Below are 25,551 nucleotides of genomic sequence, written 5' to 3'. Positions count from 1 at the left end.
ACAGGGGTGTGCACCAGTGTTTTGCCAGTGTTTACTGTGGTGTTTGATAGATAGCACTTTTTGATGATGCTTGTATTTATGAACAAATTACATGTGTAGTTTAAAAAAATACACTAGCCACCTCAACTGTGAAGGTTACATTTTGCTTTTCTTAGCATTATGTAAAGCCAAAATAATATTGTGCTAATAATTCAGAGTTAGAGTTTAAGGTGATTTGGGGCCATTTTTGGGAAAAGTTCTTTGAGGATCTCAGAATGTTTAGGGAAAGGTACTCATCCACATTTCATGGAAAATTTAATATTAATATTACCATGAATACACAGCTTTCCAGTCTTACATATCAGTACAGTGACAGTTGGGAGTAAAACCCGTGGTTTCTTCTAATTCTCAGCCTAGTTCCCAATCTACTGTTCAAACAAGGAAACCATGTGCACTTTTTAAAAAATCTTATTAGCATCTCACAATAGCCTCTGTGCTTAAGTACCATAGGATTTAGTGCTTGTTGAAATATTTCACTTCTTGACTATGAAAAATGGGCATTGATACTGTGATATTGATAGGTGTTTTTATACATATTTTTCTTTATAGATGGCTATATATGTGTGTGTGTGTGTATATGTATATATTTTGTTTTTTTCCCCAACCTAATGATAGCCACATACTGAATTGCATCAAATAATTGTTGAATGGGTGTTATTACATATAGAGTTCCGGTTACAGATAGATTTTTTAAAAGATCTAATACTTAAGTTTATAAAAATAATTTTGGAACAGTATTTCATATTTGGAATAATAATTTTGTTATTATTAAAAGTACAAAAGTTCCCTGCCACATCATTTATGTTCAAATGATGATTGTTTTGTGAGAGTGAGAAAAAACAATCTACCTTTATTTGTAACTGCTACTTCTGGTAATGTTGCTTATTTTGTAAACTAAAGAATAGATAGATTTTATAATATTTAATTAAAAGTATTAATTTTTCTTACAGAGGTTAAGGTTTTTCTTGCTGAATTTATTTTCACTGTTTTCAAAGAGCGTTCAATAGATAACAATCTGTGGAAGTGATTTTGTTTATTAAATATCCAGAGTTACTGACTGCCCTTGATCTTTGCCTGGGCCTTGCATTAAGCTCCAGGGGACTGTGTGGGGTTATTAGTAACTACTGATATTCATGGCAGCGGTGCTCAGGGCCGTGCCCACAGGAATAATTTGCTCTGGAGAACAGTTAGACTTGAACTTGGGCTTTTAAAAGGAATGACTCAACATTGGATCCAAAGTGATCCGCACTTTGCATCGCAAATGCTACTTAAACGGTGTGCAACTGCAGCATATGAGGGTGTGGTTTCAGCCGAAAGGTGGTGACCTGTGTAGTCCCTTTCTTCTTACCTCCCCCCCTCCGCCCCCGCTATTTAATATTCAAATGAGCGCCGTGACCGGCGTTGACGAAAGGATACCTTCGGGGAGCCCCTGGTGTCAGGTTCTGCCTCTGCAGGCCCTTCGGATCTCTCCCCATGTTGAACTCCATAGTTGGTGGGATTTCGAGGATCTCTGAACTCGAGCCGCCCCTCTCCCCAGCTCCATGACTGGGTCTGATGTACGCTGATGTCACCACCGAGCTATTGCATTGCAGCCGCTCGGCCTCTAGGTACCTCCCCCTGAAACAGCCCGCCGGCTCCCGAGAGGGGGCCAGGAGTCAAAGAAAAGATGACGGCGAAGTTAAGTCGAGGGAGGGCGTAGCAGCGAAGAGAGGGAGCTGCATGCCCGGAGCGCTGCTCTGCGAAGGGACGTAGCAGCTGTTGCTTGAAGAGAGAGGGCGTTGCTGGAAGCGCCCTGGCTCGGGAGGATGCCTCCCGAGGACCGTACTGCCCTAAGGAGCTGGGGACCGCGCAGGACGTCCCTGCTGGAGTTCCTTTTCTGCCTCCTCCACCGGCCACCTCTGCCTCTCTCCAGCTGTAGCTAAAATGAAAGCCAAACCGCGGCCGCAATTGGTCAATTCCAAAGGTTAGAGTAGACTTGGTTTTGAGTTGAATGTGAATTACGCTGCTTGTGCCTTAGAGGAAACCCGGAGCTCTTCTTTGCTACAGTTTCCTCAGGTGGAATAAGCCTTAAGGAAGATCAGATAAGACTCTTTGGAAATGACTTTCTTTTTTCTTTTTCTTTTTTTTTTTTTTAAGGGGAGTTTATAGCACACCATGCTTTCTAACTGTTTACTTTAAACGGTTGCTGGATTGTCCTGGCTTGGCTGTCCAAAAGTCTATTTTTTTCCTTTGGGTAGCCTCGAAGAAGCTTAATATGGGAAGAAAAACTGCCTTTTGAACCAAGATTATTTATAGCTACACCCAAAAAAAGTAAAAGAAAAATTTAACTTTCTTAACAGCATTCGACAACGTATTTTTCGCTGAGGATTTGTTTTTGTGCCTTGACCTGAACAATACATGGTCCCTGTGTTTGTCTTTTAAGTTTCTGAAGCATGGTTTATTTATAAAGGAGATGGAGTTTTGCAAGCCTTCTTTAAGTGGATTACAGTTAACCAGAGTTCTGCCGATATTAACATTCAGCCTAGCCTGTTAAAATGCTTGCTCATTTGGAAATTTTAACCTGGAAATCTCAGATGCAAAATTAGACTAAAAAGGGAAATGGACTGACAGTGGAATGTTTTGAGTGTTTGAGCCACTGTTAAGTGTGTGTGTTTGTTTGTTTTCTGTGTTTTGGAGTATGTGAAAGGGAACCTGGGGGGATAAGGGAAGGGGGGAGGAAGGAGATTTCTGTTCTTTGTTCTCAATGCACTTTATTTTTTTAAGAATCATTTTAAAAACAACCAGGTAAAAGGATAGTTGCATTTAAGACTGATGCACTGATGACCTTAAACACCTCCTGTATCACAACCTATATTGTTTGAGCGTGTCTTTATGCTGACGACACTTCGTAGTGCTGTCCAGAAGTATACTTTTTTGAAAGATGCTTTACCTTATTTCTTATTTTCTGTGTCAAGAACTGCAATATTTGTTTTAATTGTCTACAAAATGGGGAAGCCACTCAGCAGACCAGACTGTTTACGTCAGAATCCCCCATGTGTAGGGAAAGGTGAAGAAGAGGAGGACCTAAATATCGAAGACTGTTATGTCCCACAGCGGTCAATCTATGATACTGTTAGGCTGAATGAACAGATAGACTCTGGTTCAAAGGGTAGCCTCTCTTCCAGGCATTTTACAGATCGGACTTTACCCTACAGTCACAGAACACTGGATGTTAGTTCTCTATGCTCTAACGGTGCCCTTGCTTCTTCCAGTGTATTTGAGCTGAGAGGTCGTGAAGCTAACAAACTAGATGAAAAGATGATCTTTGATGCGCTCAAACTAAATAGTGATATCATTCGAACCACCGGATTACCCAAAGCCAAGTCCCATGCAGAAAAGAAAGAACATAGACGGTCATGGCGAATGTTTGTCCCAGCCAATTTTATGGATTATGCAAACAAAAGTGAAAGCTCTTTTGTTGAACCTACTGATATGTCAGATGCTGTTCCCAAGGCCAGCAAGTGCAGATGGGGTACTAATTCTCTAACGTCGGAGGAGGATGACTCTGGTTTATGTAGCCCTCCAGCAGAGAGGGAAGAAAAACAGGGCATTTTAACTGGAGACCAGTCACGAATTAGAAGCTTATCTTCAGCTGAAGATATTCATATGGCAGAGCAATACAGGCCATTTTTTTCTGTTTATTCCATTAGTGAGCAGAAAATCCCATTGCTTTCATGTAGAAGTGCCCACCCTGATGAAAATTTCAAAATGATTTTGCATGATGTTCCTCCACTAGATGAAACAAAAGGTGCAAATGGTCAAAGGGAAATCCATGGTGAAAATTGCTTTCTGCAGAATGATTTAGAAGAGAGCACTGTAAAGTGTGATCCATTGATTATGTCAGGAGATGGGGAAAGCCAGTGTATTTCTAACACTGGAGAAGAATGGAAAACCTATGGATCAGGAGAATCCCAAATCACGGCACAAAGTGGGAAATTTCTGGAAAATTCTGAGGATTTACATCTCTCTCTCACAGATGTGGAGGGAAACGATGCAGATTGTGGTAGCACGAGTTTAGTAAAAAATGTGACCGTGTTGACACCAGATGATTCGGAAGAATCCAGCGTTGCATCTAAAGAGGCAGTGGAGGTGCCCCTTTATTCCCGGGAGATGGAGGTGGTCCAAATAAAGCGTTCCCCGAAATTCATACCAGTAAGAAAGCAAGCAGCTTCCAGAAAAGCAAGGGCCCAGGCAGGAATATTGGACACAGTCTGTAATGGCTTTCAGTCAGCTCAGGTAATTAATGGGGAATGTGAGACTGCAATGCCGGGCGTTTGTGGTTCCTTTTTAAAGTGGTCACTAGTGTTTCTAATAATGATCAAATCCAGTCTTTTATTTTGGGAGTTTGCCTAATACCCCACAAGATGCCAGGTATTGATAAGGTGATCATTGTAACAACTTAATTAGGGACCTTTTTTTAAGAATGATTATTCCCAGCTGTTTAGATTCCTACTGTTGCTTGTGCAGGTGCTGGGCTGTTCCCCTGCATTTAGAGTGCTTCCACTGTGAGTTTATGTGAACATGAGGCTTTTACACAAATTGTGGTTTAAGACTCTGCCATTTAAGGGTAGTTCTGTTGTATTTATTAAGGTTGAGCAGGCCTAGTCATGAAGGTACAAACACACAGTATTCTATTGTTGTGGTCTGCGAAGTAGGCTACTCAAATTAAGGACATTTAAAATGTGCTGAAAATCAGAATTCTGTCAGTAGCTCTGGACACAGAAGTAGAGAAGCTGTGCTGTATTTTGCAGTCATTATAGCTGCTAACTTTTTGTGAGCAGTGAAGGAGGTAAGAAAGTAAAGGGTGCAGCCTTGTAATAAGTAGAGGCTGTTTGTCAAGCCTGTAATTTTTTTCTTCCCACTCGGATTGAAGTTCAGCTATTTTGGTATTTTTACAAAGCTCTTCTGGTAAACTTTGCCTCAGAGGTAATTTTATTTTATTTTAAGCTTTGTGTTTGTGTACTTATGGGTTAGATTAGGGGGAAAGTCTCTCTTCATAGGTATTTGTTACCACTGAGAGATAAGGAATTTCGACAGTATCAGAAACGTTCCTCTTCCCAGCCTATGAAGTCATTGCTCTAGGCAGCATTGCCCTTTCCTTCAGCTTGCGTGAGATGACATACTAGTTTAAAAGCTTAAAAGTACTTTTTTTTTTAATGTAAAGGATTTTGCAGTCTATTTGTAGGAAGTAATTGAGCCCTTAGGAATATACAGATTCCTTAGTAGTTTTCTTCTTTAACCCTTAGTATATTTTTTGTAGCACTTCAGAAAATTACGACTCACCCAGACCTACTCTGATATGCAGCCTTAAAATTGATTTCTTTAAAACCAAGATCAGGGGTTAAGGCAGTTTACTAGAATGTTATCTTAGTTTTTTTTTGCCCTGAGCATTATCTGACAGGAAATGTAGAACTTTTCCCTGAATCCTTCTATACCAGACAAGTTCCTGGAATTAAGAATGCAGCAGTTTTCTTACTGTCCCTCCTTCTTTTTTGTAAGTAGTAAAACCTCTCCAGAGCTCTTAGTTCCTAGAAGTAGTTAACTTAGAAAGTGGTATAGAAAAGAAGTAGCATCTCAGTTTCAAATTCTATTTTTACCACCTTGCCACAGAATTATGAAAACTTTTTTTTTTCCTCAGTGATTTGAGGAGTTCTTATTTCTTTGGTTATGCGTAATTGACTTTTTATATTCAGCACTGCTGTATAGAAACAATTAGCCAGTATGGAAATTGTCTGTAAGGATTTTATATACAAGAAGAAACTCGGGCTTTTAGCAGAGAGACTTCTAAGGGAAATGATCATTTATTTGTTTGCTATTCCTAAATTTACTCATACATGCAATAACACAGAACTATCTTGTGCGCCATGCCTTAGGCCAGAGTCTAGACAGTTTTTCTTGTAGCTTCTCCATTATTTTCCATACTGTGTAAAATTATTTTCCATACTACCTCTGTAATTTTTTAAGTATTATTTTGTTACTTGCCTTTTTAATGTTTCCATATATTCTGTTAACTGTTCATTTACTTGGACTGTTGGTATATTATATGGTGCCCTGTGGTGTAATGACTCAAACCCCAAACTCGGCCGTGTCTTAGTATCTAGCTGAAACTTCCCTTCTTTGGTTAAATTCATCTCTTTTTCTTCATGGAATCCTTTAAGTCCTGTATTTTAAACATTTGTATGTCTATGAAAGAGTTAACATATTATCAGTATTCTCTTTTGTGGAATTAACGCCATCCACTCCGAGATGTAAATACAATTTTTCTGTACTGACACGCATTCGGCAGATAATTATTAGGTACATATTACATGCTAGGTACTGTGGTAAGTCCAGGACATAGAATGACTATAAGCAAGACAACTTTCTGCTTTCACGGAACTTGCATTTTACTCTAATACATGAGATTTGTTTGCCAGTTACAGGCACTGGAGGACTGTTAGTTGGATGAGACTGAGAGTCAGAGGGAAAGCATGGGAAATGGTTGGCAGTGCAGGGGGTGGCCATAGAGTCACTGGAGTTGCTGTGCTGGCCACGTGTGTGAGCACATCTGTGGGGTGAGGTCTCTGTGCTCTTGCAAGTTCTTTGGCATCTCACTAGGCATTGAGGGGGCTGGATGGGTAAGGATCTATTCTATTTACTATGCCTGCCTAAGTCTTTTCTCTTTTCCTAACTCTGTATTTGGGCTCCTCTGGCAAGCTATAGATTGACCTCTCGGCTCATCTCATCGTCTTGTCAGTTATCTTCTTTCCCAGTTTGAGTCTCAAACTTCAGTTGTCAGCTAGCAGCAGTTATCCTTAGAGGAGCTTGTAAGGGTCCATGCCCAGGAAGACTGATCTTGGGCCCATCTTACCATTTTGCCCCTTTGCATTTTCCATCCTGTTTTTACTAGAGTTATATTGGAATGACAGAAAATATCTGGTTTATGCTAATGAAGCAGTAGAGAGAGGACACAAACTCTTTTCTTGGTTTTATAGGTAATCTGATTAAAGGTACTTAGAATATCATTCTTTAAAATTCCTGAGTTGTTTTGATAATATGAATTTATATTAAGTTTAGTTTCTTACTGTTATTCATGAGGTAGCTGTCACATATGAATAGCCAACAAAAATTCTTTTTAACTCTGATAACCGATACTCGATTGTTGAACAAATGTTTGTATTTGGTGGTTGTTAGATAAGGTAATTTATATAAATGATTGCTCTTCCAACTGCAGGTATTCCAAAAAGAAGAGATTGAACCTTTGCAGGTTCAACAGCAAGATGTGAACTGGTTAGGTCAGGGCCTTATTCAGAGTGCTGCTAAAAGCACCAGCACCCAGGGTTTGGAGCATGACCTGGATGATGTCAACGCACGGTGGAAGACTCTCAATAAGAAGGTAATTTTTCCATTCCCTTCATTGTCATTTCTGTTGATTATTATTCTCTAGCATTTGTTGTGACTCGTCATATTTATAGTAGCTAAACTTCCCTAAACATGCCTACCTTTTTATGTTGCTGTCAACTCGGCAGCCCAAACTCGGATGCCCACAGGGCTTCAGTGGGCAGCATAAATGAAACAAGTAAGCTGGGTGAAATAGGACCTCTCCCTGCCGTTAACTTGATTTTCATAGAGGCCCAGTAGTGCCAGGGTGATGGCAGGCGGCCCGTGATTCATGACCTTGTGTTGAGCGAGCACATACACCTTCAAAGGTACAGCCGGTACTTAGCTCCAGCAAATCATTCCATGTAGGAATCTAGGTTCACTGTTGCCAGATAGTCTGCTTATTTTCAAGGGAACCTGAAAATCTCACTTTTTCTGTGAAGCCTAATTTTCAAATGTCAGCAACTAATTTTACATTGTATAATAGGTCACGCTGTGCAAGTGAAAGCCACCGTGTCTCTCTTTCAGTCCTGGTCTAAGGGTTTACCACCCTCACTATAGACAATTAACTCTAAATGGCATTTCATTTATGAGATGTAGATCCCACTTTTTTCTAAATGCCCACGAAGGAAAACACTGGAAGACAATGCTCTGGTGTCTTAAGGAGATCATGCTGAAACACAATGGCAGCCCTTTGCATGACGTAAATTATCAGGACATTGTTAGGGGACGACTGTGCTTATCTGGGGGTGGTGGTTTTTGTTCTTGTAGTTTTCTGTGCTTTGAGATCTTAGGCAATTGTGGCCAGATCTCAGAACTACGTTTATCATTCTTTAAAGTCTGATTCGTACTGTAGTGCTCTTCAAACACAATTGGAATGTAGTGTCAGGTGCAAATATATTCAATAGTGCTTAAAACATCTTGCCAACTACTTTTTCAGTCCTGAAGGAAAAGATCTGTGAGAAGGGCAATAGGATATCTCTGTGTAGGACACAGAGACTCCATTTACTAGAATACAAAGGGTCCGGTTTGTCCAAAAAGCCTGTAGGACTTAGAGCTAGCAGAATTTAATTGGATACTTCACAGGCAATTTTCCTAGCAAAATAAAAACCTGTTTCTCTCTACTATAAGTTTTTTTAATGTAGCCTTTTAAAATATTCATCAGTAGGAAATAAAATATGAAGTCAAAGGATAATAATAAAAATGACTAAGACATTGTTTCTTTCGGTAATCTTAAAATATTTGAATTATTCATTGCTAATCATAAATGTACTGGGTATTTCCAAAGTCTCAAAGATTTCATCTTTTACATTACCGTTTGGGATGGTAACCTTTTCTTCCTGGCTTACTTGCTAAATTTTGACTCCTTTCCACCACAGTCCTGGCCACTGTCAGTGCTTTGGGCAGATTTTAAGTGAAAAGGAGAAGAAAAAGCATTTTTTAATGTTTGTTTATGTATTCTTTTGAGAGACGGAGGGGGAGAGGCAGTGAGAGAGGGAGGCCGAACCCCAAGCAGGCTCCATGCTTTCAGCACAGAGCCCACTGTGGGGCTCGAACCCACAAACCGTGAGATTATGACCTGAGTTGAGACCAAGAGTCAGAGGCTTAACCAACCAAGCCACCCAGATGCCCTGGAAAAGAAAATTTGTGACCAGATGGGCAGATGAGCATGAACAGTGGTGGCTGGTGGGCAAACTGCATTTTCTGTGAAACCAGTAAATAAGCCGTCGCAACGGAAACTCTGCAGGTAGCTCAGCGGGCAGCCCAGCTGCAGGAGGCACTGCTGCACTGTGGGCGCTTCCAGGACGCCCTGGAGTCCCTGCTCAGCTGGATGGCAGACACTGAGGAGCTTGTGGCCAACCAGAAGCCCCCATCAGCTGAGTTCAAAGTGGTGAAGGCCCAGATACAAGAGCAAAAAGTAAGTTCGTGATACTTCTGTATTGTGTTTCATGTCCCATCATAACCATGAGAGTAAAAGATTTACCTTGTGACTCTCTGTAGTGATAGGATATTCTAGTTGACTGGTTGTTGATGCTCTAGGTATTATTTTTTAGTCATTCAACAAATATATACTCAACATCTGCCAGGTTTCAGACTTTGTTTCAGCTGCTGGCAGTGATCCCTGAACAGAAAAGATGCAAGTTCCTCACTGAGTTTAAGGTTTAGTGGACAGGGAGGAAGAGGGAGAGACTGTAAACAAAGTAAGTACATGGTGGTAAGTTAGCAAGTGATAAATAAAGCAGGGGTGGGAGATAAGTAGGAAGTGACAGAGCAAGGATGGACAGGAAGTGCTGGAGTGGAGTCTTGGGGTGGGTATGTATGCAGTTTCCAGTAGAGTCGTCAAGGAAGATTTCACTCACTGAAAAGGTAACTTGGGCGGAAATGTCGTCATTCCCTTACATAGCAGATTGATCTGTATGAAATTGCCTTTTTTTAAAAAAAGTATAGTTGACACACAATGTAACATTAGTTTCAAGTGTAGAATACAGTGTGATTCACCGAGTTTATATGTTACGCTATGTTCCCCAAAAGTGGAGGTACCGTGTATCACCATACAATGCTTTTACAGTTCTATTGACTATATTCCCCATGCTGGCCTTTTATCCCTGTGACTTATTCATTCCATAACTAGCACCCTGTATTTCTCACTCCTTTTTTTTTTTATAGATTAAATACAGGCCGTTTCTTGTGGCTCAGCCTGTACGAAAGAAGCAAATATTTGATTCATATATGCTAAAGAATGTGTTGTGTCTTTTGACACTACTAATACAGGACCAAGTTGGAAAGAAAGACACACTTGCTGAAGGGATCATAACTTACCAAAAAAACCATTTTGTGCTCCAGATGGTGATGGTCAGTTAGGACGTATTTAGTGACATTTTCAGTACTAATTTGTCAGCCATGACTTGAAATGGCACATGGGAGGGGCCTAGCACACAGCACATTGGTAAGGTTTTTCCCGTGTGGAATCTTAAAAAGAAAGGAATGGATTAAGAGGCTTAATTTAGTTTTGACATTCAGTACTATTTCTAAAAATTCTTTGAGGACTCTAGTATGTTGGGAATTAACCTATTAGAAATAAGTTTGGAGATAAGGATTAAAGAAACATAAACGTAAAAAATGATTCTTAAATAGTATGTAATTCATAATATGTAATAAAGTAATAAAGAATAAGAATGTAATAAAGTAATAAGGATGTATAATATTATATATGGCAATATAATTGCTACCATTCACTATTTAATTTAAACCTTTGTTATTCTCCCAAAGTTAATGAACTATGTTTAACCAACAAGACCTATATGTGGATTTTGCTTTTTTAATTGCTAGAGGCTTTGCTATTAAAGTTTATCCGAAGTAATCCACTTAATGAGTTCTCTCTACTGCCTCAATCACCTGTGGTTCGTTGATTTTCTAATGACTCTAACCTGTGTCAAGAGAGTTTGCGTTTCTTCCTCTTCTTTTTAAACATGTTGGTTCCTCTTACCACCTGATTTGGCGGTCTCAAAGTGAAAGGGAGAGGGTGCTGTCTTAGCTTGTTACCTCTAGGTAACTGTACATTTCTTTAATCCTTAATTATCCATCAAGGTCAGAATAAGGAATCAGTGAAGTATTTAGCGTTTTACGTACCTGTGACTTCCTCACTGCTCTTGACCAGTGCCTATGCATAGCACTTGCTCATGAAATAATTGTTTTGATTAGATGAGAGCAAAGTAATCCTGGGTTCTGGCCACTTCTTTCAAACATTCCATTCTGAGTTTTTTGAAATGCTTCTTAGAATTAAATTGCATTTTTTTTTCTGCCTCTAAATCCTGAAATACTAGTCTTATTTAGCCAGCTTTGGGGGATTTCTGACTTGTTCCATTCCCCGTTCATTTTGGACATGATACTTGAAGTCTCTTTTTTAGTTTCTATCCTAATGAAGGATTGTAGGAGCTAGTCCCACCTAGTAAAGGGAGACCAGAGTTTCTAGATTTAGCATCACTGGCTTGTGAAGTTGGTCTGAGTCTCAACTTCCCTCTCTATAATGATTTAACATGGGGAGAGGTTTTGAAAACAGTAATGATTTATAATATCTTAAGCTTGTCTCAAAAGGACATGATTGTTGAATGTTTAAGGTATTCCGATTTCTTTACAGTAATGGGAATTTTGTGCTTTCTGTGCAGTGGACTTATACTGAAGCAGCACCTTCTACCCTATTATTTTATATTAAAAATTAATAGTGAATGGCTTAGCGGGCTTATCAATATTAGTTTTATCTGCTATGAAAAGCCCCCGTCACAATGTCTGACACAATAGTAATGAATCACTAAACAAAATGAGCCATTTTTAAAATCCTGCTTCTTTTTATGTGAATCTATACAGAATATGTATTTTGTCACATATCAAAAGTACTTAGACTGTGTTTTCCATTCCGATAACACAATTATTTCTTTGTCCCTCCCGCCTCCCCTTTTGCTTCTGGTATTTAATGTTCTATGTCAAGCTTCTCCAAAGATTGCTGGATGACCGCAAATCGACTGTGGAGGTAATCAAACGTGAAGGAGAAAAAATTGCTGCAACAGCAGAACCTGCAGACAAAGCAAAGATTCTGAAGCAGCTGAGTCTCTTGGACAGTAGATGGGAGGCATTGCTTAATAAAGCTGAAACACGGTAACTTACATACTTCCGGTCTTTTGAAGAAGTAGCAAAGTCTTTAATTACTGATGTTTTGCATTTTGATACTGCTTTTCTTCAAACTGTCATTTCCCTATGTTTATCATGTATGTGAACAGGTAGCAAGGGCTGTGGTGCCGCTCTCCTCCCTCCTCCCTTGGTAAGGTCTTGTAGTCACCAGATACATCTCAACACTTGGTTTTATAAAAATAATTCCTTCAGGAGTAATTCATTTATTTATTAATAACGCAGTTACTGCCTGCCCACTGTGCATCAGGCATAGAGCTAGGCCTTGGGCTTTAGAGGTGAGCTGGACAGATCATTTCTGTCCTCAGGGTACAGTCAGTGTTTTATAGCCATTGAAAACTAATGACAAATGTGATATTTCAGAGCAAAAATATAGAGTGCTATGGAAGCATGTAATGGGCTTTTGCACTCAACATGTTTCTTGATTACATTTTTGTTTTCATTCTCCATGTTGGGATCACATTGACCTATGTTGAGTAGTAGCTACACTGGAGTGTAACCACAGCCACATAGACTGGGTGGGTTGAAACTAGACGAACCACTGAACAGAATGACTATCTCCATAAATTGCTACCTTCTTTGGAACTACAATGCTGAAGAGAAGAGGATTTGTCTAATCTTGAATACTGGAGTAGAATTAACTATAGTTTATAGTTGTATGACCGTAGAATGAGATGCTCCTAAGGAGGTTAAAAGTTTCATGTCCTTTAGTCTCATTTCGGGAGATTATTCCATTTGTGGAATTACCAGGACATTGTACCCTGACTGCCATGAGAGATACTCTCAGTACTTTTTAAAAATAAATGAATTAATGAAATGAATTAATGTCTAGATCCCTGCTTTACTACCACAATGGCTTTCTTTTCCTAAACCTTCCTCACAGTGGTATTAAATAGAAGGATAGTGGTCATATTATGATTTATATGCTGATTAATAAAGTCACTCACAATTTAAATCACAGTAAACTAAATATGGTCACAAAATAGTTTATTTTCACTGATTCTAGATGATTGGATATTTGAATTTAGAAAAAAAGAATGTGGAGGATCTGGGTAGCTGAGTTGGTTGAGTGTCCAATTCTTGATTTCGGCTCAGGTCATGATCCCAGGGTCATGGGATTGAGCCCTGCATGGGGCTCTGTGCTGAGCATGGAGCCTGCTGGAGATCGATCGATCTCTCTCTCTCTCTCTCTCTCTGTCTCTCTCTCTCTCTCTCTGTCTCTCTCTCTCTCCCTCTTACATGCTTACATGTGTGTGTTCTCTGTCTCTAAAATAAAATTTTTAAAAAAGGAAAAAAAGAATTTTAGTAATAATTTAGAAGTCAAAAATAACTATATTCATTTTTTTAAAGATCAAATATGTTTCATCTGAAAGTTTTAAGAGATATATAAATGTGTAGTTTATGATATACACAGAAATTATATTCAGTAGCATGTGCCAATTTTCCAGAATTCTCTTGGTCTCCATGGAAAGCAAATTTCTTAAATCATGCAATTCCCTAAGAATTATGCATGATAAAAAGTTATGACAACCACTCTTGGTCCCAGGATCTGGTACTGAGTCAGGTAGTCTGTATAGAGATGGGCACAATCTCTTGCCCTAGGTAAAAACTGAGGGTGGCGGAAGGTAGGTTTTCAGTTACATGGTACCATTTTAACTGAAGAGCTAATGTGTTTTTTAAGAGCATTTCAAACTATATAAAAGTGTATTCAAATAAGTAAAAGTCTTTTTCGTGATATTTTAATCCATAAAATATTAAGTGTTGCTTTTGGGAAATATACCTGACACTGTACTTTTTTTTTTGGCAGGGGTTGGGAGGGAATAGCCCCGACACACTACTTTAGAAGGAGTCACTATTCATTCCACTATGGGGGGAGCTACAGATGGTCTTCAAAATTTGAATCCAATTTTGACCAGTTGATTAAGGAAGTCACAGTAACTGGTGCTCTGATTGAAGTTAATTAATATATAACACACTTAAAACAGAGGCTTGGCACAGCTTATGTGTTCAATAAGTTTGTTTTTTTTTATTGTCCTCAATGTCATTATTGCTGCTATTGTTATTATGACATTACTATTATTATTATTACATAGCTATTATTGTAACCAGATTTCTTAAGAGTTTCATAAGATTTAGCTGCTTGGGATTGGCCTGTGCTTCACCTGTAATTTTATTTAATAGGATAGCTATTTTAGCATGTGCTTTAAATGTGACAGATCTTAATTTTAACCTTAGTTGTTTTCCACAAAAAAATGTTTAGAATGCAGGAGCTTGAGTAAAGAAGTTTGTTGACTATTTCACACATTCTTCATCCCTAAATGACCTTTATCTTGGCACATTTATAGGAATCGTCAGTTGGAAGGTATCTCAGTGGTAGCACAGCAATTTCATGAAACCCTAGAACCATTGAATGAGTGGCTTACAACCATAGAAAAGAAGCTGGCGAACTGTGAGCCCATAGGAACCCAAGCGTCTAAACTTGAGGAACAAATTGCACAGCACAAAGTAAGATAACCATTGCACGTTAGTAAGATTCAGTTTTCCATTTCCTTTGTGGTTTTATGTCATAAATTTGAGTTATGTACTGTTGTGTTATGCATAATTGTAAACTAAGCCCATTTCAAATGTCATTCTTTCATTTGATTTATGTTTTCATTTTTATTTGTCCATCCTTTTTGTTTCTCTTTTCTTAAACTTTATTTTAGGCCTTAGAAGATGACATCATCAATCACAATAAACATTTACACCAGGCTGTTAGCATTGGCCAATCCTTAAAGGTTTTGAGCTCCAGGGAGGATAAAGATATGGTGCAAAGTAAACTAGACTCCTCTCAAGTGTGGTACATTGAGATTCAAGAGAAAAGTCACAGCAGGTCTGAGCTCCTCCAGCAGGCCTTATGTAATGCTAAGATTTTTGGGGAAGATGAAGTTGAGCTGATGAATTGGCTGAATGAAGTGCATGACAAACTGAGCAAGCTCTCAGTCCAGGATTACAGCCCTGAGGGGTTATGGAAGCAGCAGTCTGAACTTCGGGTATTTTTATTTCTTTTCTTTTCTTTTCTTTTCTTTTCTTTTCTTTTCTTTTCTTTTCTTTTCTTTTGTTTTTTCATTTCACTTGTCATTATTTTCTAAGTCTTTCTCATTTCTGGATTATTTTATGTTCTTATGATTTAGGGGAATTGCTATACCCAAAAAAAGACTTTGCCTGTATATACAGATTACTTCTAATGGAGTCACTTTAAAAAGAGATTGAATTTATCCAATAGCCAGATTCCCCCCTTTCCTTTGCTATTTTATTGTTGTACATGAAGACTCATAATTAACAGGTAGTCCAGTATCTTCACAAAGTCTTTTCTGAAAAGGAGAGAGCGTGTGAATTAGGGTAGATGAACATGGGCCATGGTGGTTTAAAGAGAAGGCGAAAATAAGGGAACAGGGATTAATAGTTGAAAATGGGAGGTGTCTACTTAAATCTCTATGAAACACAGAGTTCTCTAAGATTAACCAAAGCTAACTGTGATTTTTTTCCCCCCAACATAAAAACCGTACCTGTGTCTTAGGTTCTGCAAGAGGACATCCTACTCAGAAAACAAAATGTAGATCAGGCATTACTAAATGGTTTAGAACTACTGAAACAAACAACAGGTGAGAATCTTTCAAATCAGATCATCATGCAATTAGCATTTTTGCATTGCTTTCTAGATATTTTAGGGATAAGAGAAAAACAAAATCCTTTATAATTCTGAGGCCACTCCAAGACTTCATTCTGCAGAATTCTTTGAAGACTGATCCAAGGGGGTTTTGGGATATGAGCTCACTTTTTTTCTCATGATCTCACTTGAGTTCCTAATGGAAGTTGTGTGTATTACTCATAGCACATAGCAGGGTTACATTCATTTTCCACTTGCGGGAGGCTGTTGTTCTGCATGAGTACGCAGGTTGTAGACCAGTTTTTAAAATTTTAAGATAGTTTGCGTTCAGTGACAGATTCTCTGGCTATACACACACTTCATTTCTCCATGCTTACACTTACTAAGAAAACAGATACAGACTAATTCGTTTTAGTAATTCCTTTGGCCACAGGAAAGTTTCACTGTACCTGTGTCCAGTTAGCATCTGTATTGAAGTATGGGCCAGTAACATTCATTGTGAGTTGCGAGAGGTTCACTATAGTATCTAGAACCTTGAACCAGGAGTCTGAAGCCCAGGATGCAATTTCTCTGGGTGTCTGAAAATGAGGTAGAGGAGAGCGAGGACCTACTGGAATAGTGCAGATAAGTTTATTATTTTTAATATATACACATTCACATCCCATACACATGTACCACGTACACACATGCGCACACATTTGCACACATACATATGCACATGCCAGACACTGGTCTAAACACTTTGCAACTATAAACTTGTTGAATTTCTATCACAACTTGATGAGGTAGATTCTTTCATCCCTGTGTAATAATGAGTAAACCAAGGGCACAAAGAGGTTCAGGATCTTATGCATGGTAACAAGTGGCAAAGTCAGTGTTGGAACCCAAGCAGTTTTTAGCTCCTGTGCTTGAAGTCTGAAAACGCCATATAGTTAGTTGTGAAGGTGGTGCTTTCCCATAACTGCAGGGACTGTAGCCCTTTCCAGTTTTATATTGGCATTTTCAGAGCTGTTTAGATTTGCCAGAAATCCCGGGAAGGATTAAAACCTAGAAAAAGGCTTCTCTTGGGTCAGATCATCTTTGGAAAAATGTCTCTCCTCCCTCCCCTCCCTGAGAAAATCTCATCAGTGTACAGTAATACCTGAAGAAACCCTCCCTCTAGCTTTTCTTTGCTTTCTCGAGATATAACACGCCTTTGAAATTTTAGGTGATGAAGTTTTAATCATTCAAGATAAATTGGAAGCCATTAAAGCAAGGTACAAAGACATTACTAAATTAAGCACGGATGTAGCCAAGACCTTGGAGCAGGCACTGCAGCTTGCCAGGCGCCTGCACTCCACACGTGAAGAGCTCTGCACCTGGCTGGACAAAGTGGAGGTGGAATTACTTTCATACGAAACTCAGGTTCTGACGGGAGAAGCAGCAAGCCAAGCCCAAGCGAGACAAAAAGTAGGCTTTTATTTACGCATTTTGGATCTGTTTGTTACCGTTTAGGGTGATAGTCTCGTGTCGTTACTAATATGCTGAAGGATGCCTTGATGGGGACCCAATAGAAATTGGCAGGAGATCAATTGTGTAACACTTCGAAGAGCCCAGAGATGAAAGCCCTGCATTTATATTTTGTTTCCAGAGTCTTATGGTTGGGAGTATAATTTATTACACGAGAGACAGAATGATGAAAACAGAAAGAAAAAAAAAAGTCATTGTTTCAGAGATACACATAATTTGCTTAGAACAACAATATTTATGTAAGATAGATGCGTAGCATGAGGTAGCTTTTCTACTTATATTGCAGAAGTGGTATTCTGTCATGCTGTTTTCTTTTCAGAGATAGCCTCTGTTTTATCATCCCTGAAGTATGATGTGGGTGGAAGGGAGCCGGGGAGGTCAGGCTCACTGAGCCTGTAATGATTCAACAGGGATGATTTAAAGCCACTACGTTCTCATTTTGAGGGTCACTTAGTTCTGGCTTGGACTTTACTCTTTATTTTACTTTCCTAGTACCTGATTACTTAGAGGTTACCAGAAAGCAAAGAATAATACATGTGAACCTGCTTGGTTTTGTTTCCCAAATTTTAAACATTTATATTAAAGTTCAAAGATAAAATCTTTGTCGTGTTGACAAATGAATTGTTCTTTGGAACTCCTCAGGAAACACTTTTCCTTTTTACAAAATAGCTCTAAATAACAAAGGTTTCTAGAACTTAACTGAAACTCAGGGACCAATGCCTGGCATAATTGACCTGCAAAGGATGTTAGCCCCGAGGACAGTTAAAGGAAAAGCCTGTTCTAACTCTTAAGCATTACCCACAGATTTGTATCTTTCCTGAATTCTGTTTTCAGGAACTGAAAAAGGAAGCTAAGGACAGCAAAGCCTTATTGGACTCCCTTAACGAAGTGAGCAGTGCTTTACTGGAGTTGGTACCCTGGAGGGCGAGGGAAGGACTGGAAAAAATGGTGGCCGAGGACAATGACCGCTACCGATTAGTGAGCGACACCATCACTCAAAAGGTGGAGGAGATCGATGCGGCCATTCTGAGATCACAGCAGGTAGGGACAAGCGGTTTGTTGTCTAGGCAATAAATTTCCCCCAGTGGTTCTCAGAGCCTTTACCTGAACAAAGATTTCTATTAATAGTGTTTCCATTCATTTGTTATGCTTCAAAAATGAAAGGAGGGATTTGAAAAGATTTTGGGTTACTTCGACATCTGAGTGCGAGGCAGGGCAAGGCTAATCTGTACATTGTTAACAGCCATCTGCCTCATTGTAGCCCAGATTTATACCCTTACCAAATCGGTCACTGGGAAGATCAGCCCTGCTTTCCAAACAAAGTGCTTTTCGCTTACATATATGTGAATTGCTAATGCTAATTTTATGCCTTGGCTAAGTCTAATCTGTGTGTGAGTAAATATTTTGAGTTATCACATAAGTCCACACTGACTATTCATTTACATACAGCAATGGCAAAGAGAGGCTGTGTTCTTTCTAAAAAGGAAACAGTCGTGTTGGTGATGTGTTTTTTCTGGACTGAAGCGGGGGGTGGGGGCGGCGGGAAGGGTTGTTTCTGACCTGTCTGTGACTCATGCAGAGTTTAGAGTTCCAGAGAGGTTTGTAGGCACCCAGCCCTCACCACAGCTCCCTCAGAAAACTCTGGGTGATGAGTGGGGTCCTGGAAATAGAAATTTATAATATGTGTTTTGATGAACTTTTATTGACTATCTCGGACTATTTACATTAAGTCATCAGACTCTTACTGCAGACCTTCTGTGACAGGATTAGTGTGCTATTGCAGGGTACTTCAGAGCAGAGCTCTGGAAGGCACATAACTAAGCCTTTACTAATACATGCTGAACACCAGAGCCACAAACCAAGCAGATTGTGTGGGAGCATCCAAAATTAATTTTCTAAGGTTGCTGTAAAAGTGTAATTTATATAGTTCTATATTATAATTTATGTGGCATAATGCCTCACTCCTCATTTCAGGGCCATGCTCTAGAATCACAAAAGCTGATGAAATACAATGATAGCGGAAGGCCTGCCTTAGAAATTTTTGTGAGGGAGAGCATTCATGCCTGAGGAATGTATTTGCATGACTTCAGTTTTCAAAGTTCGGCACAATCTGTATGCCTCATTATTACAGGAGGATAAATGCATTTATCTGTGAAGTTTATTCAACTGTATGAAAACACTGGATTTTTTCCCCAAAACTTATATTCCACATTTCAGAATTGGCACTGAAGATTTCCCTAAATAGAAAGACTACTATTCTGTACTCTTGGAGTACGATTTTTCTTGAGAGGTTGACTGTGGGTGGTTAGTTCAGTGAAATAAAAGCATAAAAAGGGCAAGATGACAGGTTGAGCTTGTATTTTTTTAAATGTTTATTTAGTTTTGAGAGACTGTGAGTGGAGGAGGGGCAGAAAGAGAGAGACACAGTCATTATAGAAAATTTTAAGATTTTCTGAAAGAATACAGGAAAAACTCATGGAAGAAATAGTGTGTAAATAATATGATCTCTATCCTTCCAGTCTTCCTTCTGAGAGAGGAAGACCTAGTGTCTTACTACCAATAAGTCATACAGCTAATGCTAATGCCACTGATATTTTCTGGTTGTTCACATGTTTCTAAACTCATAATTTTCAAGTTTATAAAGGAGCTAATTTATGACTGAAGTCATTTCATAACTTTGCTCATTTATAAATATTTGGAATTAGCACCAGAGTACAGTTTGGCACTAAAATATTTGTTTTCTGTTTTCACAATAATAATTCGTCTCTGCAGTATAGAAGAGATGGTGCAAAAATATCTGGAGACTCGGATGTTAGCCACACATTTTGTACTGTTTTAAGGTGTATAAACAGACCAAGCACCATTCTGTGTCTCTTCTCCATCTAAAACAATGGACGTGATCTGACCTCCGTCCCATCTTTTTAGACATACCTATAGTCACATACAATTTGTTTTATTAACAGCTACTCCTTTCCAGGTCCCTACCTTCAACATACCCACACCCACACCCACAAGTTGACAGGGTAGGACATATGTCTTGAACACGAAGTGGTAATTTTTACATTTATAGATTTGATGCTTTGTTTCTTAATAACCTGGCTAAATTAGATTTTAAATAACTGAATGTTTTGTTTCCAAGTAAATTTCTATTAAGATGTTTCACCTTTTGCCCGGCATTAAGGCTGTTTGTATACAGATCTACCTCCTGTATAATGTTATAACCTGCTTTTTGGAATTCAAGAAAAGCATAGGGACTTTGTGAGTCAGGTCACTGTTGCAGAGTATATTGACTTCCAAACATCGATGGGAAAGATGTCTAGGAATGCCTGGGTGGCTCAGTCAATTAAGCAACTGACTTTTGATCTCAGCTTGGGTCTTGATCTCAGGGTCGTGAGTTTAAGCCCCGTGTTGGAGCCCACTTAAAAAAAAAAAAAGAAAAAAAAAGATATCCAAGAAAACATAGAAAAGAATTAGTTTGAAAAGGACAGGGAAGGGAGCATGCAGATGTCTAGTAACTGGCATGACTTTGTAACCACCCTGTTTAAACATAGTTTTTAGAAAAGTTCTGATTTGATGTGGTTAGATTTTTTATGGTTATCCTATATGATAGTAACAGTTTTGAGAATATGTGTCACTGAATTTTGAAATCATGGAGGCCTATGACAGAACCCTTTATAAATTTGAGTAGTAGTTATTGCTGTTTGAAAAATCATCAAACTGCCTCTATTATGGACAAATGAGTGAGGACTGTATGCATCTGACTCTACAGATTGGCAAGCATTGACATTCTGAAGAGAGTATGCTTTTTTATAAGAATTAGGCCCATTCATTACTTTTAGGAAATATCTGAGGAGAACAAGGCAGCTTTAGTAAACAGTGATGGTGAGCTTTATAAACAAAACGAAACAGGTCTCTCCTCACAATACATGCCATCATCTGAGTTAGAAACTGTACATATTTTTGCCTGTTAAACCTGCACGAAGTAGCATCTTTTTGTTGCTTTCTTTTTGTTGCTTTCTTTCTCTAATTGCAAATTGAACCAAATGAGCAATGTGGAAATAGGGGGAGGCACTTTCGCTTAAAAGATGTGCAGACTTATAGCCTGAATTCACACCATTGTGATTGTTTTAACCTCAGAGAAGTTCATTGTCCTTTGCCTCATATTAATATGCACAATTGTCAGAAGTTGCTAAAATGTGTGTATTTCACGGGGTCTGGGAATCCCAGACACTCTTCAACAGTTCTAATTGCTTGGCTTGAGTGGCCATAATGACCCTTTTATATTAAAGGCACGTAGGTTGGTGATTTGGGTGCAATTAAAATAAGCAACTCATCAGGTCATTAGGAATCCGCCTTGGAAAAAAAATAATAACACCTGTTTGTTTCTTTTAAAGAACTAGTAGGAAACCTCCCCCACGGAAGTGAGATTAGTTTAGACCCTCCAGGTGTTGGGGGTGGGAAAATATGGGCTCTGTTATGAATAATGCAAAGCAAAATGGAAGGAAATGCTAATCAAGGAAAAGTGATAAGATCCTCAGCCGGGGGAAGGGAGTAAAAGGATGTCCTTGAAGTTAAGGTTCACTTATCATTTTGCCTTTCGTAAGCCTCTATTTCCACTTAAAAGAAACCCTCTAGATAAATGCAAAAGTAGTTTGTCAGAGACTGGAGAAATGTTTAAGAAGTTAAAACCTACTGTTTATTGACGGTTGTGGCATATGAGCCATTTTTGGTGAAATTGCATGCATATTTTGAGTTCACGAAGCCCGAACTGTATACGAGCACCAGAGATAGGGCAACTAGCAATGCAGTCTCTGCGGTCAGACCACCTTGGTTTGAGTCTCAGCTCCAACAGTTACTAGCTGGGTAAGCCCTGGTAAGTCAGGTAACTTTTCTCTACCTCAGTTTTCTCAACTGTAAATGGAGTAGATGGTAATACCCAGATGATGCAGTTGTTGTCAGGATTAGAGAAGATACTGCATGTGAAGCACTTAGTGTGTTCAGTAAAATGCTGGCCATTATTGTTTTAGAGCGTTTTTCAGGAATCGAGATAGCCAATTAAAATGTCTTTCACTATTAGGGTCCCTGGCTGGCTCAGTTGGTGGAGTGTGCGACTCAATCTCAGAGTTCTGAGTTTGAGCCCCACGTTGGGTGTAGAGATTACTTAAAAAATAAAATCTTTAGGGGTGCCTGGGTGGCTCAGTTAAGCACCCGACTTTGGCTTAGGTCACGATCTCATGGTTCATGGATTTAAGCCCCACATGGAGCTCTGTGTTGACAGCTCAGAGCCTGGAACCTGCTTCGGATTCTGTGTCTCCTCTCTCTCTGCCCCTCCTCTGCTTGTGCTCTGTCTCTCTCTCTTTCTCAAAAATAAATAAACATTAAAAAAATTGTTTTAAATAAATAAAATCTTAAATGTCTTTCACAGTCTTGTTGGAAATTTCTGAAATACTGGTTCTACTATAATAAGAGTTATAGTAGGTCAGTGGTTAGATTCCACTGATAAAACCTAGTAGAATATTTCCTAGAATGCAATTATGGATGGTAATATTATCTACAATTTATTTGAAGTCAATTTCTGCTACTTGAGTGAGCAGTAAACAAGTTTATTAAAATTTGGTCTAATAAACTGGTTCTCCATATTGTTCACATTGTAAAATAAGCAGCCTTTATGGTCTATTAGAAATGTACACATATAGTCATTCGAAAGTTTATAGGTGTAAATAAAATGCCTTGCTTCCCTGTAAATTGCTTAATGAAGACCCTGGGGCTATTCCATTTGTTGCTAAACAATAAATATTTGCTAATTTAATTTAAAAAATCTCAAAAGACAGGAGGGAAATTTCTGCTTGCAGTCTTGTTTTCTTTTAGCAGAGCAAATATTTGCCTTGGTTGAAGACACAGTGTTTTAGTTTCAGCTTTCCATTTTGGCAACTTAGATGGTATCCCCATACTATTTTTCACTGGATTCTTTTTTTTTTTTTTTAAGAGAAAGAGAAATAGATTTAAACTAATATTAACACTAACAGGCTAACTTTATTTACTAGGACTGTCATATAAGTGCTGAAAATTGCCTGATCACAAACAAGCGGGGTGGTTTGTCACTTTGTTTTTTCAGGGACCAGTAGAGGAAAAAAGTCATTACTGTTAAATTTTATTCAGATATCTTGCAGCACTTGCACTCAGGTACAAAGGCCTGGACTGTTCTGCCCAGTTTCACATTCGTTAAGGGAATCACATAATAAAGTTTTACCTTGAAGTTTCATTGTATATATCTTGAAAGTGAATAATCTAACTATGAAGGTTCTTCTACTTGTTTTTCATGAGGATTTCTTTTTTCTACATTGAAGCTCCTGAATTAGTTGAAATTTTTTCCTTTCCTTTTCTTTTTTTTAAATTTTACTTTTAAGTAATCTCTACCCCCAACATGGGGCTCAAACTCGAAACCCCGAGATCAAGAGGCACACGGTCCACTGACTGAGGTAGCTAGCCAGGTGCCTCGAAATGTTTTCTTTTCTTTTCTTTTTCACATTGGTGAATAATTGCTAATGAGTAGTTCGTTTGAAACTAACATCATAAAAATTACTGAACCAGATTAAGATACAATTTTTCATATGGTCTTTCATATGGATTCTTTTCTGGAAGCCACATTGTTCTGGTTTGTCCCAGTAGCAGAAAAAGTAACGAATCAATGAAAAAAAAAACATTTATTAACACTACTGTCTGCAAACCAGGAGCCTTTCAATAAGTTTTATGAAAAATGTGGCTTCGCTAAAAAAATAATGTATAAAGTTATGGGAAATACAGGAAAAATGAGTAATTCTGTTTGAATGTATAAATGTACACACAGTCATTTTAGAAGTACTGCCCTTATAAAGGAGCTCACCCAAGTCTGTGGACTAAAACTCTGAATTTCTGTCTGGAACAAGTTCAGCATATCATTGGTCCTCTTAAATGTGTGACACTTGAAGGACAGCCCAATGTGGCAAATGTGTTCCAATCTGCTGTTCAGACACTATGTTAGTCTTAAAGCAGCCTGATTTTGCATCGTGTTTGTTTGTTTGTTTGTTTTGGTAGGTATTGGTTTCTATCAGATATTATTCAGGCAGCAGTTTAGAGGTTAAGGAAAGGTCTGTTAAGCCCTATCTCCTCCTTCATATCCTTATGCAATTGAGTTTTTTTTTTTTTTTTTTTACACCTCTATTGTATTCCTGGCTGGGACCCATTATTTACATGATTACTAAATTTTTCTTCTATCTGAACCATTGACTAAAAGAAACTGACCTGCAAATAGCGTCAGTATTTATTTACTCATTCATTATTTGGCAAAGGTGAAAACAAGTGGGTTCATGATATATAGGAAAAAACTATAATAATTTATAATATTATTAAGTATTTTTCACTTCTATAATTTGTTATTCTTTCTTTGTGAGATTGAAAGTGTAACATTACTCTTAATCAGTGCTATTCAAGTCTGTGCCAGGTTACTGCTGGCAGATTATTTCCTTATAATTAAGGGAAGTCCACTGATAAGCTTGGAAAATTTATTTAAAAATAAATTGTACCCCATGGTGATGAGGGTACAGAAAAACTTTCCTTGTGGCTGTATAAATCAGTATATCCTACCTGAAGGGCAGTTTGGCAGTATATTATCTAAAAGGAAAATGTGAACTGGAGCTCACACAGAGGTTATCCACACAGACCTTTTGTTGTTGTTGTTTTTAATTAACTTTTATTAAGGTACTTGTAGATTCACATGCAATTGTAAGAAATAAGATAGAGACAGTCACATTGTACCCTTTACCCATTTTCCCCGGTGGTGACGTTTTGCAAAAGTATAGTACAGTATCACAGGCAGGATGTTGATGTCGATGCAGTCAGATACAGAATATTTCATCACCGTAGGACTACCTCATATCTCCCTTTTATAGCCTCCCACCTCTGCTCCCTCCTTAACTCCTGGCAACCAGAAGTTATTTCTGCATTTCTGTAATTTTATCATTGTTTAAAATATGAGGGTTTTTTTTTCTACAGTCTCTTTCTCTTCTCCTTCTGAGACTCCAACAACAGGAATGTTAGATCTTGTATTATAGTTCCACAGGTCCCTGAGGCTCTATTGATTTTTTTTTTTTTCCTCCAGTCTGTTTTCTATTATTCAGCTTGGGTAATTTCTGTTGTTGTGTATTTTGCTTCACTGATTCTTTCCTCTGTGCCCTTCATTGATCTCATCCTCTGACCTTATTTGTTATTATATATTTAAGTTCTAAAATTTCCAT

General features: G+C 38.5%; 1 protein-coding gene across 25 annotated transcripts in view; it reads left to right on the top strand.

Annotated features, from left to right (window-relative positions):
- DST (dystonin) overlaps positions 1–25,551 on the top strand; it is a 510,899-nt gene that overhangs the window by 422,905 nt on the left and 62,443 nt on the right. For 22 of the 25 annotated variants that reach the window (XM_040473816.1, XM_040473833.1, XM_040473814.1 and 19 more), the window contains 8 exons: positions 7,292–7,453; positions 9,185–9,355; positions 11,924–12,090; positions 14,466–14,625; positions 14,826–15,152; positions 15,680–15,764; positions 16,977–17,218; positions 18,113–18,319. In XM_040473816.1, coding sequence (XP_040329750.1) covers positions 7,292–7,453; positions 9,185–9,355; positions 11,924–12,090; positions 14,466–14,625; positions 14,826–15,152; positions 15,680–15,764; positions 16,977–17,218; positions 18,113–18,319 — 1,521 coding nt within the window. The remainder of the gene's footprint in view (positions 1–7,291; positions 7,454–9,184; positions 9,356–11,923; positions 12,091–14,465; positions 14,626–14,825; positions 15,153–15,679; positions 15,765–16,976; positions 17,219–18,112; positions 18,320–25,551) is intronic. The other 3 variants (XM_040473819.1, XM_040473830.1, XM_040473823.1) reach the window with 1 other exon arrangement.

This window comes from Herpailurus yagouaroundi, unplaced genomic scaffold (assembly GCF_014898765.1).
Source record: "Herpailurus yagouaroundi ecotype Mexico unplaced genomic scaffold, PumYag 139, whole genome shotgun sequence".
Classification (NCBI taxonomy): domain Eukaryota; kingdom Metazoa; phylum Chordata; class Mammalia; order Carnivora; family Felidae; genus Herpailurus; species Herpailurus yagouaroundi.
This window is presented reverse-complemented; position numbering and strand designations above follow the sequence as displayed.